Source organism: Felis catus, chromosome C1 (assembly GCF_018350175.1).
Source record: "Felis catus isolate Fca126 chromosome C1, F.catus_Fca126_mat1.0, whole genome shotgun sequence".
In the NCBI taxonomy this organism is placed as follows: domain Eukaryota; kingdom Metazoa; phylum Chordata; class Mammalia; order Carnivora; family Felidae; genus Felis; species Felis catus.
The window spans coordinates 102,738,103-102,758,237 of NC_058375.1; the positions used below are offsets into that span (position 1 = coordinate 102,738,103).

A 20,135-nucleotide genomic window follows, 5' to 3' on the forward strand; every position below is an offset into this window, starting at 1 on the left:
GGCCTTATAGGACTTGGGAGAAAGATCTGGGGGATTTCAGCTGATTCTTCAATAGTTCGACAGTATGAGTTTTAGAGAAATGGAATCTTAGGGCGTGTTGGTGGGCATATGCTATCTAGATGTGCAAGTAGAGATTCCACTTTTTGCTCTTTGCTTCTCTTCTTAGGCTTTCCTGCAGGATGGTGCTCTCATGTGGGTATGACTAGATAAAAGGAGTGCAATTAGAAGACACCAGGAGACTGAAAACCATGCCTTGAGGTGGGATGGAAGGACCTGGGGCTCTTTTAGTCGGGGAGGTGAAGACGGTCAGGGAGGATGAAGTAGATATGGTAGCTTTCTTCAAATATTTGAAGAGCGTTTGCTGGTAGTGAGTGGGGTTAGATGGATTTGGAATCCCTTAGGAGGAGAGAACATGTTGCGAGGAGGCAAGTTGTGGTTTAGTGTCAGGAAAAAGCCTTCTAACAAGTGACCTACCTGGGTCGTAAATAGACTCCCGACCCTGAAGTTGTTCAAGTAAAGGTTAGATGACCCCTTGATGGTAATGAGAGTGAGCACATCAGGGATTCTTGCTCTCTATCAGTGTCATCCACGCTTATAAAAATATATATTTATAATTTTTTCTGAACTTTATATTTAGATGTATATTTAGATTTCAGGTAAATTCAGAAATAATTTTAAAAAGGAGTAAATCATATGTTTATAGTTTGATTAATGTCACAAACTGAGTCTATCCATGTTAACAGGCACTCAGATGGAGAGGGAAGACATAGCCAGCCCCCCTAGAGGCCTCGTGACCCAAGAATAACTGTTACCCTCACTTTTAACACCAGAGACCCGTTCTGCCTGGCTTTGAACCTTGTGTCAGTGAAATTATCCACTGTGTACTCTTTCATATCTAGCTTTTTTCATTCCATCTTCTGTTTGTGGGATTCTTCACATTGTTGTGTATAGTTGTAGTTCATTCATTCTTGCTTCTGTATAGGAGTCTATGGTGTGTAAATAAATCAATTTTATTTATCCATTCTCTTGTTAATGAGCATTTGGGCAATTTCTGGTTTGGGGCTATTATGAATAGGGTTGCTGTGAACATTCCTGGGCATGTCTTTTGGTGAACATATGTACATACTGCTGTTGGGTAAATACATAGAAGTAGAATTGCTGGGTAATAGGAAATGCATGTTCAGTTTCAGTAGGTACTGCCAAAAAATTCTCTAAAGTGGTTATAAAGAGGATATACAGTGAGCTGAGATACAGTGAAAAGGTGCTCTGCATCACTAATCATCAGGGAAATGCAAATGAGAACCACAGTGCCTCACCACTATATACATATTGGAATAGCTACAAGGAAAAAGGCAGAAAATACCAAATGTTGGCAAGGTGAAAGAGTCAGAATGTTTATGCTTTTTTTTTTTAACCCTCACTCATAATGAAAAATGTACTTACATTACAACCAGGTAGAATCCCAAACAAACCAGTTTCCTGTAACGATACTTAACCTAACTGTGTGTTTTGTACTCTGGTCTTTTCTACGCTATTCCTCTTCTTCAAAAAAGAAAAAATGCTGGTGTGACTCAATTTATTTCACCACCTAGTAGGTCACAGATGGAAAAATCCTATAATCATATAACTGGCATCTCAGATATTTCCTAACTCATAGCTAAGATCAGTTCATAAACATTTATTTAAAATGTGAGAGCCCAGGGGTGCCTGGGTGGCTCAGTTGGTTAAGCGTCCAACTTCAGCTCAGGTCACGATCTCACAGTTTGTGAGTTCAAGCCCCCGGGTTGGGCTCTGTGCTGATGCTCAGAGACTGGTGCCTGCTTCAGATTCTGTGTCTCCTTCTCTCTCTACCTCTCTCTCTCTCTTAAAAATGCACAAACATTAAAAAAAAAAAAGCTTAAAAAAATGCGAGAGCCCAATACTCGCAAAGCACTGTGCTAAATGCTAAGGGTAAAACAATGAATGAGACTGGCTTTCTGTCTTTGAGGGTTGTACTTTCTCATTGTCTATAATTCTTTTTTTTTTTTAAGTTTATTTATTTATTTTGAGAGAGACAGAGCATGCAAGTGAGGGAGGGGCAGAGAGTGGGGGAGACAGAGGATCCGAAGCAGACTCTGTGCTGACAGCAGAGAGCCCAATGAGGGGCTCAAACTCATGAACCCTGAGATCATGACCTGAGCCGAAGTCAGATGCTTAACCGACTGAGCCACCCAGGCGCCCCTAATAGAGGCTAAGGCAGACATGTATACATGAGAGCACAGTGGAGAAGCACAACTTGGGAAATTCAAAGAATAAAAATTAACTTTAGAGCAACCGTTTATCAGGCTTGCATTTATTAACTTGTGTGCTAATCCCTTGGCGTATTTTATTTCACCTAATCCTCACAGCCTTATGAGGTATAAGGGAAATGTTATTATATTCATTTTTCAGACAAGGAAAATTGAACTTTACAGAAATTAAATAATGTTCCTAGGGAACACACACAGCTGAGAAGGAGATATAGCCTAGAGCGGAGTTTTGTTGGTCATTCAGTTTCTGAGTTGGTTCTGGAACTGGTTGCTTATCCTGACTACTCTTAAGCTTATGAATAAATTTGACTGTGATTCTTTTTTTTTTTTTTTTTAGTTTATTTATTTATTTTGAGAGAAAGAGAGTGAGAACATGGAGGAGGGGCAGAGAGAGAAGGAGAGAGAGAGAATCCCAAGCAGGTTCACTTGGGAACCTACTACGCTCTACACTGTCAGCGTAGAGCCGGATGCGGGGCTCAAACTCATGAACTGCGAGATCATGACCTGAGCCAAAGTTGGACACAACCGACTGAGCTACCCAGGCCCCCCAACTGTGATTCTGTTTCCGAGTTTCATTCTTGGCAACTCTGGAAAGCTTCCTCTCTGGAAGATTCTTCACATGAGACTCCATACTCTTCGTCTTGCTCAGACTATCCACAAAGGTTAGGAGGCTGAGTATGTGAGTTCTCAAAATTGAATAACCCCTGCTGCCAGCTGCACGTCATTGCCCTACTAGAGGTCAATAGTAGTGTTTTTTACCCAGGGATGTTGCCTTCCTATTGCTAGCTCTGTGATTAAATCATTTGGGGAGATCATGGTTTGTTCTGGAATGGCGAATTTCCTGTGAATACATCGGCCTTACAAAAAGCTGGTTTGGTCATTAAACAAGCTAATATCCCTGAATAGGGTAAGAGTTATCAAAGCAATATGTTTATGGAGATGAAGAGGACCCTGATGATGAGGGTAATTTTGCTCAGCTTGTAAGTGCAGCATCTATCAGGCAAACAGTTTCTACAGCTCTGAATTTTTAGCATTCACTTATGTGGACTAGCAACTCACTAAGGAAGAGGGCATAGTTCAGATTCCTTAGTTGCATTCGTTTCTTTTTCCTGCTGAAACAAATTGCCACAAATTTAGTGGCTTAACAAGATGGATGTATTTTCTTGCAGTTCTGGAGGTCAGAAGTCTGGAAATTGGTCTTCTAGACTAAAGTGACAGTGTCAGCAGGAGCGTGTTCCTCCTAGAAACTCTAGAGAAGAATCTATTCCTTGCCTTTTCCAGCTTTAGAGGCTGTCCACATTCCTTGCTTCATGGTCCCTTTTCAGCAAGGGTAACACTCTAGTCTCTGCTCCCTTATACCCTCTTCTAACTCTGATTCTCCCATTATCTCTTACAAGGACCCTTGTGATTACTCTGGGCCCAACTGGATAATCTGGGATAATCCCCGTATTTCAAAATCCCTTTTGCCATGTAAAGTAGCACCTTCACGGGTTCTGGAGATTAGGATTGTGGATTTCTTCCGAGGGCCATTATCCAGGCAACCAAACTAATAAATGCTGGAAAAGTCATCGCTGATTCTCTTCCCCTTTTAGGTGGAAATGTTCTCGTTTCTAGCATATGGGAAAGCTGAGTAAAAGTCAGGCAAATCATATGTGAACCTTATTCAACTTCCCTAAACAAATAACTCAACAAAAAGTGAACTTGACCTATTTAAAGGCTACTTATAAGATTGAAGGTTAGGAAAGGAAAGGAATTTAATAGTCTGTTTTGTTTTATGTAACTGTAATTTCATTTAATAAAATGCAAGCATTGATTGTATTTGCCTGCCATGGCTATGAAAATTTAGAGAAGGAAAACAGCCAAGAAAAATAGTGGTTCCGTCTGAAAATTCAAAAAATTTGATTTTGTTCCTTCTCACCCACATAAAATAGGGCCTTCAAGTAAGACAAGAAGCCCATTTACATGGTTATATTGCACTTAAATGATCCCCATTGATAGCTTATTTGCATTTATTCAGCTCCGTATTAACTCTTAGCTTAACTAAACTCTACATTAACTCCTTCCTAACTGTGGAGGAAGCAAGGACATTTATTTCTCTTTGAATTCATGGTGAGTTGGCAGAGAGTCCTATGTACTAATGCAGTTACGACCAGAGATGGCATTTCCCTCCATTTTATAGATGTGGCCGTGGAGGCCAGAGAGGTTAATTTAGCATTGGAGCATGAACGTCTGGTAGACTGTAGTACCTTTGCTTACTGTGGTGCTGCTGCACTATGAAAAGGAAAATGCTCCTTTTCATAATCCTATTACTGAGACACCTTTGGTCTTTGAATTTCCCTTTTAACATTCAGCACTTCTAGCAATTAATTTTCTGCATTTGGGGAAGTAAAGCCTTTGCCTTCAAAACTCTGATCTACTTTTAAATAGGCCTATGCTTGGATTTTGGCTCAAGGGATTTATCTCAATCTGTGCTTTCACTCTCACTTGCTTATGTCCCATATACGAGATGGGGCTGGACATCCCTGCCCCTGTGCCTCTTTCAGCTTACATGCTAAGGGTGCATTTCAAATACCAGAAGACCGGGAAGGGGTGGTTTTGTCTCTTAAAGGATAAATTGGGTGACCTTCATCATAGTGCCCTCGCCATTCTAGATGGCTCAGGGGTAATTTATACAAAGCTGTGTGGAGCATCCATTCATTCATTGGCTACCCTGGGACACTATTCCTAGTGCAATTGACTCTGTTTTATAAATAAAATTCCAAAATAGGCTCAGAACATTCCTCAAGTTGTCTCTGGCAAAAATTCAAATAGCACTTAAAGTTAGAAAGAAAGTCCGGAATACAAGAGTGGCCATGATGACCTAAGGTGTCTCTATCCAGTTCTATTTTAAAACATTCAAGGGGCACCTGGGTGGCTCAGTCAGTTAAGCATCAGACTTCAGCTCAGGTCATGATCTCATGGTTTGTGAGTTCAAGCCCTACATCGGGTTCTGTGCTGACAGCTCAGAACCTGGAGCCTACTCTGATTCTGTGTCTCCCTCTTTCTCTGCTCCTCCTCTCTCTCTCTCTCTCTCTCTCTCTCTCTCTCTAAAATAAATAAAACATTACATACATACATACCTAAATAAAACATTCTAATACACTGAGGACTTATTTTCCTCAGTTTCAGAACATCTTCTGAGTTCTGTGGTCATCAAGACAAGCATGATCTGAATTTTTTCTCATGGCTAAAGCACCTCATTATTCATAGACTATAATAATAATAATAATAATAATAATAATAATAACTATTAAGTTGTATTTTCATAGCACTTTAATAGTTTCTAATACATTTTCCCTTAATGTGTCTCATTATCTCCAGTTCTTTTCTGCTTCTTCCACTCTCTAGAAACTTCTTTCCCCCATGGCTTCTCCAATGCCAACTAGAGACAGTAGCAACTGGTGTCTTTTCATCATGGCCAAGGTGGAAGGGGTATAAAGAAGCAATAACTACTGACCTATAGAAAGCATTGACTGACAAAGAAAATGGAACAATTTCTAGTGTTTCACACAGTGTGGGAATATATTTATTTATTTTCCATGTCATAATATGGAATACTATTGTTCATGATGTAGAATAGAATGTCATGTGGAAATATACTACTTTACTCAATCATTCCCCTATATGGATGTTTTAGATTTCTAGTTTTTAACTATTATAAATAACATTTGATAAACACCTAGGTACATAAAGCATCTTCGTCTATAGGATTATTTTTGAATGATAGATGGATGTTCAGAAGTATGATAACTGGGGGCACCTAGGTGGCTCAGTTGGTAAGCGTCCAGCTCTTGACTTCGGCTCAGGTCATGACCTCACGGTTTGAGTTTGAGCCCCACATCAGGCTCCGCACTGACAGTGTGGAGCCTGCTTGGAATTTCTCTCCTCTCTCTCTCTGCCTCTCTGCCTCCCTCCCTCCCTCTCTCTCTCAAAATTAATAAATAAACTTTATTTAAAAATAAGTAGGTTAACTACATCAAACATTTCTAGTTGTTGAATATACATGGCAAACTGCTTAGCATTCAGACTCCTATAACTCACAGGAATGTAGAAGGTATTTCGTTCAGTTTAACCATCATTTTCAAGACTTGAGTCCTGTACTGCAGAAAGGGAAATGGAGGCACACTGACATAAAGTGATGTGTCCTAGACGAATCAGTAGCAACATTCCCAACTTCTCCTCTTTAGGGTAAAATGCTTCCCTCTTTCTGTTAATCTGTTACCATCTACAGTGTTTCCTGAAACAGTACTAAGCAGAAAATTTAAAATAAGAAAGTCAAAATGGATATAAATAACATCAAAATTACACATACGTATTAGGATATCGCAAGGAGAGGAAAAAAAATAGATGCTGTATTTGGTTATGGGATTATGCACAACATCCTTTACATGCTGCTTTAAAACTAAGTCAATATATGTTTTTACAGCAAGAAGAAATTGACATTTATGCCCATAAAGTGACAGCGTATAAAGTTTGCAACTTAGTTGGTTTGACAACGCTTCTTCTGTGTGTTACTCAGAGATTTCCAGGTTATTGGCGCCACGGGGCAGTATTATGCCAGACCACCTAAGGAACTGGTTGTAGGGTGTCATTTCACTCTTTCTGAGCTAAAATTATTAGGTGGGCCTTAATACACCAGCTGTTCCACACGCACCTACCCTCACCTTTGCTAGGATAACTTTATTTACCCTTCAAAGATTAGTTTCATTATTACCTCCTTTAGGAATTATTTTTGGAACCTAGTTCTGGGTGTTTTCTGTAGCCAGAGTATGCTCTGTCTACTCTGTCATAGCTTGAAGCTAGTTAGTTGGTTGACGGGGTATTTTCCATTTTCTCAGCTCATTGGAAGAAAGGACTTCTGTTTTTTGTCTGTAAATCTTCAGCATCTAATATTGTTTCTAGCACTTAGAAGATCCTCTATTTAGAACTTTCTAGAGAACAGTCCCCACAAGGCTGATACGAACATCTGGTTGGTAGGTGTCTCCTTCTTGTGGAATGGATACAGCTGGTTATAAAAGCTTTTTGTCCCTGCTTTTTTTCCCTATCCCTACTGAGCCTGGGAGTCAGCTATGTCAATCCTTCTAAGCGCTTCAGAGTCTTTTACTGCCTTAACAATCCCCAAGACTCAGTAACCCTCAGTCAATTTTATTATCCTTTAGGATTCTATCATCTTTGTTTTATATTTTTAAAATTTGTTTTCCTTTGTGGAAGTGCAATTTACATACAATGTCATATTAGTTTCAGGTGTGCATCATAGTGATTCAATATTTTTATACATTATGAAATGCTCCCACAGTAAGTCTAGTTACCATCTGTCACCACACAGAAGTTTTAGTGTATTATTGACTATATTTCTTATGCTGTGCATTACATCCCCATAACTTGCTTATTTTATAACTGGAATTTTGTACCACTTAATCTTCTCCATCTATTTCACCCATGCCTTCAACCCTTCCCCACCTCTGGTAACCAATAGTTTATTTTCTGTATATATAAGTCTGTTCCTGTTTTATTTTATGTGCTTTTGTTTTGTTTTAGATTTCACATCGAAGTGAAATCATATGATATTTGTCTTTCTCTATTTGACTTATTTCCCTTAGCACAATACCATCTAGGCCCACCCATATTGTCATGAATGGCAAGATTTCATTCTTCTTTAGAGCTGAGTGATATCCATTGTGTATGGGTGTATATATACATATACACTCATCTTCTTTATTCATCTATTGATGGACACTTAATTTGCTTCCATATCTTGGCTATTGTAAAAAATGCAATGAATGTAGAAGTGCATGTATCTCTTTGAATTGGTGTTTTCATTATGTTCGGATAACTACTCAGAAGTGGAATTGCTGGATCATATGGTAGTTCTGTTTTTAATTTTGTAAGGAACCGCCATACTCTCTTCCACAGTGGCTGCACCCAATTTATATTCACACCAACAGTGCACGAGGGTTCCCTTTATAAGCTTTTTTTTAGTACATTATAGAACCATACTGAAAAAGAAGACTAAATTCACTTTTTTTTTTTTTTAATTTCAGGCAGATCTGTAATGTTAAGAAATTCTCCTCCTCCTTCTCTTATCTGCCTCCTCTGCTCTCCTCCCCTGACTCTTCCCCTACAAGTGCATTCCTCAAAACCTTTGATTTCAATGATATAAATAAAATCAAGATACAAAGTTGTACATGCAGTATCATTTCTATTTTGTAGAATTCACACAGGCATGTGAACTGAAGAACAACTGAAAGTAAATATGTGAAAACTCTTTGTCGATGTTGCCTTTAGGTGGTAGCATTTTTTATGATTTTTCTGTATACATTTTTCTTCTTTCCAAAATATTCTGGAAGAAGCATGTAATTCTTTTTAAATCATTAAAAATGGACATAATTAACGGTGCCTGGGTGGCTCAGTAGGTTGAGCGTCCGACTTTGGCTCAGGTCATGATCTCATGGTCCGTGAGTTCGAGCCCCGCGTCAGGCTCTGTGCTGACAGTTCAGAGCCCAGAGTCTGTTTCAGATTCTGTGTCTCCCTCTCTCTCTGACCCTCCCCCATTCATGCTCTGTCTCTCTCTGTCTCAAAAATAAATAAATGTTAAAAAAATGGACAGAATGAAGAAAGGAAACAGTAAAAGATTATGTGAGTAAAAAGGTAGGTAGAGACAGGAAATGCTTGGTCTTTGTGCTTGGTCTAGCGCTCTGAGACAGATTGTGCCAACTGCCTGGGCATGCCGCAGGGCCTTGTGAATAGTGGTGGTTCATGAAAACTGAGGATTGCGGAATGCATTCACTGCCAGGACCAAAAGTAAAAAGCATATGAGCAAAGTTTTAGAAGTGGGTGGAGAGACCGTACACAATCCCTGGGTGATGCGACTGAATCCAAAGCAGATTATTTTTACATCTCTTTTGAAAGAGTGATGTCAGTGTCTTTGCTGATTCGGGGCATGGGGAAGAGGATTTATTAGATATTTGGATGTCTGATAACCTCATGGGGCAAAGTGAGAAAAATAATTACTTGAACTTCCTTTACCTTTTTATGGTATTAAGTGGTTTGTGTCTCTGAACCTTGATGGACAGGAGCAAGAAAAATAATGTTCATCCCTTTTGGGCCTTAGCCCAAGAGCAGAAAAAGGTCATAAAATTTGGACGAGTCGATGCAGGTGCACAATGGTGCTTGTAGCTCCCTGTAGCTATTGAGGACTGATTAGCACTTCAGAAAACTGTCTCCCAGAGTTCCATTTGGCCGTGGTCACTCTCAGTGAATAGACTCTGTTGAGTGAAGGGTGTAATTGCAGCCTGTACTGGAGAAAAGTGGACTCTGCTGTATCCATGCCAAGTCAGCCCACACTTAGTGTGCAGAGAGAGATTCACAGGCGATGCTCTCTCTGTTTTGAGGGGGCTTTGCCAATTCAGCATCCTAGCTTGCAGAGGTGATAATGATAGGTCTCGAGATGAGAAAAAATTCTAATCTCTCTGTATTTGTGCTCTGCATCTGTGACTTCTACCCTATTTGCATTCGAATATGTTTGTGCAGTTTTAGTGCTGAATGGGGGGGGTGGTATTTGGCAACATTTGGAACATAGAAGATACACTCCATGTCTCTCTTGGCAGGAGAAAAAAAGATCTGAGGACAAGTCTGAAAGCTGGTTCACTAGTGGCCTTTCCTGTTTTGATTGTGTCTGTCCATTACCCCTTCTGCCTTTCAGTTTAGTCCCTTTGTCCATTACGGACAGTGTTAAGTGTTAGCACAGAAGAGGTTCAGGGAAGTTGTGAACATTTAGAGAGATTTGGGTAGAGATAGGGAAGTATATAATGATGGATGACTCACTTTCCAGGATAGGACCTGTATAAAAAGTCATACTCGTCACTTCCCTTTTAGGATTGTAATTCTTTTGTCACATGGCGTCTGTTATACTGGTATTGAAATACTCAAGTGTGAGCTGTGTCCAGTGGGGATGAGTCGGCATCTCAAAACACAAATTTGTGTCTGGATTTGACTCTAAATCCAATCTTCACACGGCACCACTGTCCACCCTCAGATTCTCAGGGGTCACTTCTCTGCAGTCAAGGCAGGTACAGAGGAAGCTCTGGATAGAGGTGACGGTAAGAAGGAAGACATATTGGAAAGAGTCAAGGTTTGGAGTCAGGTGCCATTTTCTTATTTTTCTTTTTTTCTTTTTAATGTTTTATTTATTTATTTTGAGAGACAGAGAGGGAGAGAGTGGGGAAGGGGCAGAGAGAGAGAGAGGGAAAGAGAGAATTTCAGGCAGGCTCTGTGCGCTGTCAGTACAGATTTCCACACAGGGCTTAATCTCACAAATGATGAGATCATGACCTGAGCTGATATCAAGAGTTGGACACTTAACCAACTGAGCCACCAGGAGCCCCAGCTGCCATTTTTTCCCTTTTTTTTTTTGTTTCTTTATTTTTGAGAGAGACAGAGAGACAGAGCAAGAGCACGGGAGGGGCAGAGAGAGAGGGAGACACAGAATCTGAAGCGGGCTCCAGGCTCTGAGCTGTCAGCACAGAGCCCAATGCGGGGCTTGAGCTCACGAATTGTGAGATCGTGACCTGAGCTGAAGTCGGATGCTCAACTGACTAAGCCACCCAGGCGCCCCGCCTCCCCCAAGTGCCATTTTCAAGTTCAGGCTTGACACCAACTAGCCATGTGATCTTGGGCAAATCACTTCATCTTCCTAGGCCTCTTGTTGCCTCATCTGTGAAATAGGGATACAGTAGCTACCTGACAGGATTTTGTGAGGACTGAATGAGATGATGCCTGGAAAGCATCAGACACTCGATGCATTGTGGTAACAGTGTTGGTGGTGGGTGACAGGGGTTGTCCACAATAATGATGGTCATTTCATGCAAGATTAGTGCTGAGGAAAATTCTGCTGAAACAAAACATGTTGAACCATGAAGTTAGGCTCAAGCAGTCCAGGGACAGTCACCTGTAGATGTCTTTGTTCCTAAATTGGCACTATTTGTGAAACCCTACCATTCAAAAGCCCTCAGGGCCTGTGCTCCAAACATTAAAGAAAGTAGGCCACAGTTCTTGTCCTTCCAACCCTTTTGTATTTGCAAGCGTTGAATGTGGATACAAATTAAAAGTACAAAAAAAAAAAATGATATCTGAACATCAGAAAGATTTCTTTCATTTGAACCAGAATTTAGTAACTCATGTCAAATGAGTTTCAAGAATACAGGAGCTTGGGGCGCCTGGGTGGCTCAGTCGGTTAAGCATCCGACTTGGGCTCAGGTCATGATCTCACAGTTTATTGGTTCAAGCCCTATGTTGGGCTCAGGCTGACAGCTCAGAGCCTGGAGCCTGCTTCAGATTCTGTGTCTCTTTCTGTCTCTGCCCCTCCCCCACTTGCACTCTGTCTCTCTCTCAGAAATAAATAAACATTAAAAAAAATGTTTTTAAAAATGTAGGAACCACAATAGAATATATGTTTAGTTCAGTGTCTAGTGCTGAGGAGGGCCCCAATTAACCGCAAACTTCAACAATCTTCCTGTGTCATACCGCATAATCCCCACTGTTTGAGAAGATCAGACTGAACCTAGTCTCTTACATAGTTTCTCTTTTATTGAGGCCATACTTTAGAAGAACAATGTAAGTTGGATCAAAATACATTCTCTTTTTTAAAAAAATAAGAATTAACCTTTTAGTATAAAATCGTGTAAAAAGGAAGATACTCACTTGTATTTTCTGCCATCCTAAACCTCCAGCCTTGTCTCTTGTGCAGATTTTCTTCCGGTCCTTATCTATAGACATTTTTGCTGTGTAAAAATCTTCTTGTTTAACATTTATTTTTTTAAGATTTATTTATTTTGAGAGAGACAGAGACAGCATCAGTTGGGGAGGGAGAGAGAGAGGGAGGGAGAAATCCCAAGCAGGCTCCACACTGTCGGCACAGAGCCCGATGCAGGGCTTGAACTCACGAACTGTGAGATCATGACCTGAGCCCAAAGCAAGGGTCAGACGCCTAGCCTAACTGACTGAGTCACCCACCTGGGCACCCCATCTTGCTTAACATTTTAGATTGTCCTTGGGGATTCTAAGTAGTTAGATAAGGAGGAGGAAAGTGCTAAGTGCAGACCTGGTTTCCTCCCATGACTTCCCTTAATACAGCTTCCTACCTGAGGGTTAGAGCTTGGAGGAGGACGGCTTGAGGACAGGGAAAGGTAAAAATGTTGGAAGGGGTCCTGGGGGCAGTTTATGTTTACTCAGGCAGGAGGGAACAAAATGAAAACCACAAATACACCCTTCATTCTCCTGTTTTGGGGTCTTTGTCATGTTTCCTTGTGCTATTTGTACCCATCCTTCAAGGCTAGATTCAGTGTTCTCTGTTTTCTGCATATTTCCTCCCACCAGGACAAAATTAATTGCTCTCTTGTTTATATTTTTCAATCTGTTTTAAATCTCATTATTCTTGTAATTATCTCATTGAATCCTATGTGCCTTCCCCAGTAGTCTCGGAGTACTTTGATGACAGGGTTTAATTTCTTTTTCACCTTTATATTTCCAGGGCTGGCCGTATAAGCCACTTCTCAATAAATGTTTATAAGATGGAATGAAAAACCCTATAAACAGTGTCAAGGCCCAGGTTTTTGCTCTAAGTACTGTTATAGCAGATTGTTTCCCCCTTCTGAATTTTATACTTAAAAAAAAAATCTATATACAAAGAAGTCTGAAAGATAGAAAATGCCTCCAAGAGATGGCCTTTGTCTGCAGGTTTAGAGATCTTAAGCAAGAGTGGTGGTGAGTAATGAAGGAGGGGGCCCAGACTGCGTGTTGGAAGTGATTGCCCTGGGGGGAGGACCTAAAAATAACTGCCGCTTTGGGAGTTTGGATACCCCTATGGGAAGAAATACTCGTAGGTTAAACATTTTACTAGGTGAGACGAAGGAGAAGGTAATGGGGACTGGACAGGCATCAGCTCCTTAGAAATAGTTTGGGGGGTGACTATGGTCCTGGGATACCACTGTCTCATACTGTCAAAGATGTGTTGCACATCCTACTTTGCAATGGTAAAGGCCTATGGTTGCCATTTGCCATTGCTTGTGAATGATATGGTCCATTAACAAGATGCATTGCTCTTCTGGGTCCACAAATTAAACAGACCAAAATATAAGACAATAACCCCAAATATGCAGTTTGCAAGGGAAAGTCATGACTTCCCTACAGAAAATATCTCTCTGCAGGCTCCATTGTCCTGTTACCCCTTGGTAAGGAAGAAGGACCCACGTTTCTGCCCCTCCCCACACTGTTAGGAGAGAAAGCAGGACCAGCTGCTTACATTTTAGAAAGGAGCTATGTCAGTGAGGCCATTTGCAAGCAAAGGAAAGCAAAATTGAGTGCTTGGATATTCCTGACATAATTGAAACTACTATATTTAGGAAATTACTGGAAAAAAATCATCAGAGCACAGTTTGATAGCAGCAGAGTATCAGAGTGTAGCAGATGGCTTTGAGAGAATCAATTATTTTCTGATTATTGTCAACCTGACCATCCTGGAAAACTAGGAAAAGCTAGTAATGTGGGATATTGAATGTCGATGTGTTGTTTGGGTCCAATATCTTCTTAGCTGCTTAACAGCAAATCAAGAAAGCGTGGGCAATATACCATGCGGAAATTAAGTGGGTGAACAGCTTGTGGGTGGGTTGTACTTGGAAAATGCTTGGTTCTTCAAATTAAGCAAGAGAGTGGCTTGGCAAAATTAATAATTGTAACATTAGTGGCATTGGTATCAGTATTGACAGATTGATGAGGTAGAGGGAGAGAAAGGATAAGGCTCATTGAGGGAAAGCATGGCTCATTTATACAGGAAAAGCACCATGTAAGGTAAAAGTATCTTGGGAGAAAGATTATATACGTACATCTATGCTGGAGAGCTATGAGTGCTCTAATGAACCATATGCTAGCTGAGCATGAGTCATCCATGGGCTGATGTTAAAAAATAAACCTACAAACACTTCAATTCGAGCAACTAGGACAAGGACATACAAGTTTTTTCCAGATTTGGGTAATATGGAAGAATTTACCAACATATATTACTGCTTCACAAAGCAGTGTACATGTGCATGTGTGTGTGTGTATGACCCAGCTTGGAGTCTGTCTCTAGCATACCTCAGTTCTCTTTGCACTTTGGTTTATCTGCTGTTGTCACAGATTGCAGTCCCCTAGACATATACCCTGTGTTTCTTCACTGTGAGCACTCCCCTTCCCTGGGGGAGCATCAAATTCCTTCCTAACCTTTTGGAGCAGATGATGAGCCCCACTCTTGGGCAATAAGAGAGGGAACTTGAGCTGTTAATAGAGTTAAAGTGATTTTTAAAAAATCTCCTGAGATTGTAAGTATGCCCATTAACTCAGTGCCCATCCAAAGTGACCTCTCTGCCCTGACACTTACTGATTCCTAGTGGGCAGGCAGCTAGCTCAGAGTACGTGTGGGTTGGGGCTGCAGAAGGTGGGGTATCTCATGGGGCCTGTACACCTTGCCTTGTTGTCACCTGCTCCTGATCTGGAGTGTGGAATCTTCAGAGCAAAGAGGATTAAACAAGATCATGTCCCGACAGTCCCCCAGATCCTTGGAAAGTATTAAAATGGGCTTTATGGTTAAGCATCTATTAGAATAGAACTGCATAATGACTTCAAGGGACCTTAGAAAAATCCATGTAGTTCCTTTACAAATATTTGAGGAAACTGAACCCCAAGAGGTAAAAATGATTTATAAGCCAGTGTTAGTGGTTCATCAGCATAGATTAGTGAATTGCACGCTGAAGGAACTAGGTTACTCAAGACAGTCTTTTTAAAATTTTATTTGAGTGTGGTTGATATACAATGTTATATTAGTTTCAGATGTACAACATAGTGATTCAACAAGTTTGTCACAAGTGTAGCAGCTGTCTCCACACATTGCCATTATAATATCATTGACTGTCTTCCCTATACGGTACCATTTATCCCCATGACTTATTCATTCCTTAACTAGAAGCCTGTATCTGCCACTCACTTCCACCCATTTTGCTCCCTCCCCTCTGGCGGCCATCGCTTTTTTCTCTGTATTTATAGGTCTGATTCTGCTTTTTGCTTGTTTTTTTCATTTGTGTGTGTGTGTTTTTTTAGATTCCTCATATGAGTGAGATCATATTGTCTTTGTCTTTCCCATTTATTTCACTTAGTATAAGACCTTCTAGCTCCATCCATGTTGTCTCACATGGAAAGATCTCATCCTTCTTATGGCTGCATAATATTCCAGTGTGTGTGTGTGTGTGTGTGTGTGTGTGTGTGTGTGTGTGTGTGTATGCCACATATGCCTTATCCATTCTCAAGACTATGTGTTAAAGCAGAAATGAAATTCTGTCTGCATTTGATATGTACCAGGGTAACAGCCTCAGAGACCTACACAGAAGCCAGGAGGGTATCAAAAGTGAGTATGTGAGCTGGGACTACAAAGATAGGAAGGACAGGGACTGTGACAGACTGGAGAAGACATGTTCCGTTGAAAGGTGATAGGTTGACCCCTATGTGGGAAGGCAGGCCCAGTGTTGCTAGACCCATTCATTTTCTTTTTTAATGTTTATTTACTTTTGAGAGAGAGAGAGAGAACAAACCCAAGTGGGGGAGGGGAGAAAAAGAAGGAGACAGAAACCGAAACAGGCTCCAGGCTCTGAGCTGTTGGCACAGAGCCTGATGCGGGACTCCAACCCACAAATCACAAGATCATGACCTGAGCCGAAGTCGGACACTCAACCGACTGAGCCACCCAGATGCCCCTAGACCCATTCATTTTCTAAGAGAAGTTAAGAGTGGGTCAATCTTGTGCTGACCAAATAAAACATTTTGGCTGGGTTGAATTTGGCCTGAGGAATGACCATGTTCCCGATGGCACAAACACTGTCATCTACCTAAGTCAGTAGGCTGAGCATATAAAGGAATCCATCCAATGGCTACATAGCAGCAGTTAAGTGTAAGTTTTTCAAATTTTTCAAGACAGTGTTCTGGTTGATGGCTTAGTATCCTTCCCCTACTTTATTACAACAGAGGGGAATTTGTAACTAGTACGTTCATCTCTTTAATTGTTCACTCTTGTGGAAAGTTTTTAATGGATAGAGAAGGGAAAGAGGCAGACGACCCGGAAGAACCACAAGCTGGTGATCTGCTTTTGGATAATAAAAAAATCGCCAGGTGGTGTGTGTAGTCCAGCATGCCTTGTCTGGTACTTTGATGTCCATCTGGAACTTAACAAAATGAAGATTCATGCCAACATCCAGCCTTGAGGCAGAGAAGGAAGGACAAGAATTTCTAAACAAATGCCAGTCTCTCTTCCGCCTTCCTGAGAAGCCCTCTACACCTCTGTCCACACGATTCTTTTTGGAACAACTTACTGGGTGCGCCCAAGGGTTTAAGGCATCACCCCGTAGGATTATTGCAATTGTCTTCCTGTTTCTGCCTTCCGCATCTAGTCCGTTGTCAAAACAGTAGCTAGCCCTTTTAAAACATTCATCACTCAGTTCAACCCCCTTTTTGACTCACAGGATTCCAGTGGCCAAATGCTTCAGTACAGCCTGAAAGGCTTTTACAATCTGCCCCCTGCACAGCCTTGCTGTTACTTCCTTGACCTTCCCTCCTCCTCCTTCCTCACCATGTGCTCGCTCTGCCCCGCCTCACTGGCCTCCTTTCTGCTCCCAAACACTCTGGCATGCTCCCTCCTGTGAACCTTTGTGTTTGATGTTCTCTGCTTAGAAGACTCTTTCCCCAAATACCCTATTGCTTCTCAGAGAAACTTTGCCTACTGAGAATTGCAATCCCTTCCTCCTGCCCATATCTCCAGGACTCCCTATCCCCATCCCCCACTTCAATTTTTCTTAGCACTTGTCTCCAGTTGCTCTAAACAGTTTACTTTTTGCTTCCCCGTACCCTAACTTCCATGAGTGCAGGCATTTTTGTCCTTTTTGTTCACTGCTCTATTCATGCTGCCTAAAACAGTGCCTAAAAACATAGTAGGTGCCTGACAAGTATTTGTTGAATACATCTTGAAAAAAAATTTCCCTTCTCTGCTAGGTCTGGTGACCTTAATTCACTGTGCTGGACAAATACACATCTTTTTACTGAACTGTGGTTTTAACATTACCATTAATAGACTTAAAAAAATGTTCATTTATTTATTTTGAGAGTGTGTCTGTGTGTGCATGTGTGTGAGTGCATGTGTGTGCATGTGTGTGCATGTGTGTCAGTGCAGAGCCTCATGTGGGGCTTGATCTCATGAACTGTGAGCCAAAATCGAGTCAGACACTTAACTGACTGAGCCACCCAAGCGCCCCCCATTAATAGACTTTTATCTGTTTTTCCAAGTCTACTTCCTAAACATACATTGGATTTTTTTGCTTATCTACATCTCTGCTTCTTTTAGTTAAAACCATCACAACTTCTTGCGTTTCCCATCCACTTTTATCCCCTCCACACAGTCTCACTCGGCAGCCAGAATGATCTATTTAAAATCAAAATCTGGTCACTTACCACTCATTCCCTCACCTAAAATTCTTCAGTGGTTTCCCAATGCCCTTCACACAAAACTCTCTGTCCTTACTGTATCCCACAAGGTCCTGCACAGTCTGGTGGCAACACTGGTTTTCTCTGTTCTTCCAACAAGTTAACTTCCTTCCTGACTCAGGGTCTTTGCTGTTTTCTCATAATGGAATTGTGTGTTCAATGGCTATCTTTACATGTTCTTACCCAGGATAGGAACCTTCCTGTGGGGTTTGTCTTTGTATCTCCAACACCTAACACTGTCCTTAATCCATGGTAGGAGCTTAATAAATACTTGTGGAGAAATAAATGAAAACAGAATGTCGGTGTCTTGCCACCTCAGGGACTGGGGACTCTAAGGGTATCTCATTAATTAACAATATGTTTCTCTCCACAGAGATTATTTTGCAGAGGATGAAGGGGAGATGGTATCCAGAACATGTCATGTAGCAGGTAAGGAGGCTGTGGGTCTTACCTTGACAAATTCTTGGTCGTGGTAAGGAGGCTGTGGGTCTTGATAAATTCTGGTTTCCTGCTGATCGTAATTCCCTCAAATTATGGACCCTTAAATTCATCATGGCAGGGGCACCTGGGTGGCTCAGTCACTTAAACATCTGACTCTTGATTTTGGCTCTGGTAATGGTCTCACGTTAGTGAGTTCGAGGCCTGTGTCAGGTTCTGTGCTGACGGTGCAGAGCCTGCTTGGGATTCTCTTCTCTCCCCCCCTGCCCCCCCACCTCTCAAATAAACAAACTTAAAATAAATAAACACATAAATAAAATAAATTCAGCGTAGCAATATTCTCAGACTTTTTGTGAATTTCCAGATTTGCACCTACCACTATAACATGTGATTCCCCACCTTCCCAGCACAGCACAGGAAATCATAATTGAAATTACGATTCTGTAATTCCAAGGTTAAAGTCACTTGTGAAATGATTAAAATAGATTCTGCCACTAAAATTAAATCCCTACTTGCATACCATTTAAATGGGTATAATAATAGTGTCAACGTCATAAGTGAGATTAAATGAGAAAAACTCTTATTGTAGACTTATAAAGGAATAAACACCCAGTAAATATTGTTGTTATTAATGTATTCATAATAATATCACATCATTACTGAACTAACATTAGCCAGGGATTTACCTGAATTATGAAACCAAAGTGAAGATAGTTCTCTTTGGGGGAGCATTTTTCACAAGAACCTTGAATCACTTAAGGGTTCTGCCTCCTTCGCTAAGTCATTTGCCTTTTTCATTCCAGCCTTGAAGCCCAGATGGTTCACATGCACAGCATGGAAAAAGTTTTTAATTTGAATGTGTTAAGGATTTCAGACACTTACAATTAGCATTTGTACTTGTATATGCTAAGTCTACAAATTCCAAGGGTCTACTATACTCATTTTGAACATCAAGATCCTCCATTTTGCAGTGAAAACTCAAAGGAGTAGGGCAAAAATGGAAGGGTAGAGAAGATGCTTATGGTTTCTTTTAACTCTTATAAGAGCTCTGTGAGGTATTATTTATTCCCACTTTCACAGTGACAGTGAAGCTGAGCAAAATTAAGAGATTTGCCTGAATTCCCACAATTGGCAAGTGGTGAGAATTCATATCCAAGCTTCAAAGACTCTTTTCCCTCCATCACATCCCACTGATCTAACTGTACTGTATTGTTCTGTTTCATCAAATTTTCTTCCATTCGGTAGCCTATTTAATTTCAACTGATTGTGGGAGAAATAATTCTTTTCCAGTTTCTCTTAAGTAAAGCATTTATTTGCATTTACTTAGAAATATCACAATATCAACAAAACAGGTGCAACCTTGCTATTACTATAATTATTATTAATTTGCAAGCACAGACTGTTCTATAATTAAAAGAACAACAATTATTTTGTACAAGCTGAATCAAAGACAGCTGAATATGGAAACAGAATACTACCTCTATCCATAACTAATTTGTGCTGTGTACCAATAAAACCTGCTTTAAATTTCTGTTCCATTTTATTTTTTTTAAATTTTTTTTCAACATTTTTATTTATTTTTGGGACAGAGAGAGACAGAGCATGAACGGGGGAGGGGCAGAGAGAGAGGGAGACACAGAATCGGAAGCAGGCTCCAGGCTCTGAGCCATCAGCCCAGAGCCCGACGCAAGGCTCGAACTCATGGACCGCGAGATCGTGACCTGGCTGAAGTCGGACGCTTAACCGACTGCGCCACCCAGGCTCCCCTCTGTTCCATTTTAAAACCCTCTACTCTACCAGGCAAGATGAGTGGCT

General features: G+C 40.9%; 1 protein-coding gene across 18 annotated transcripts in view; it reads left to right on the plus strand.

The window, feature by feature from the left end:
• The window catches only part of LOC101093537 (phosphodiesterase 4D interacting protein), a 220,093-nt gene that overhangs the window by 29,654 nt on the left and 170,304 nt on the right, over positions 1–20,135 (plus strand). For all 18 annotated transcript variants that reach the window (XM_023259046.2, XM_023259051.2, XM_023259048.2 and 15 more), the window contains exon 2: positions 18,256–18,311. In XM_023259046.2, the coding sequence (XP_023114814.2) occupies positions 18,256–18,311 (56 nt within the window). The remainder of the gene's footprint in view (positions 1–18,255; positions 18,312–20,135) is intronic.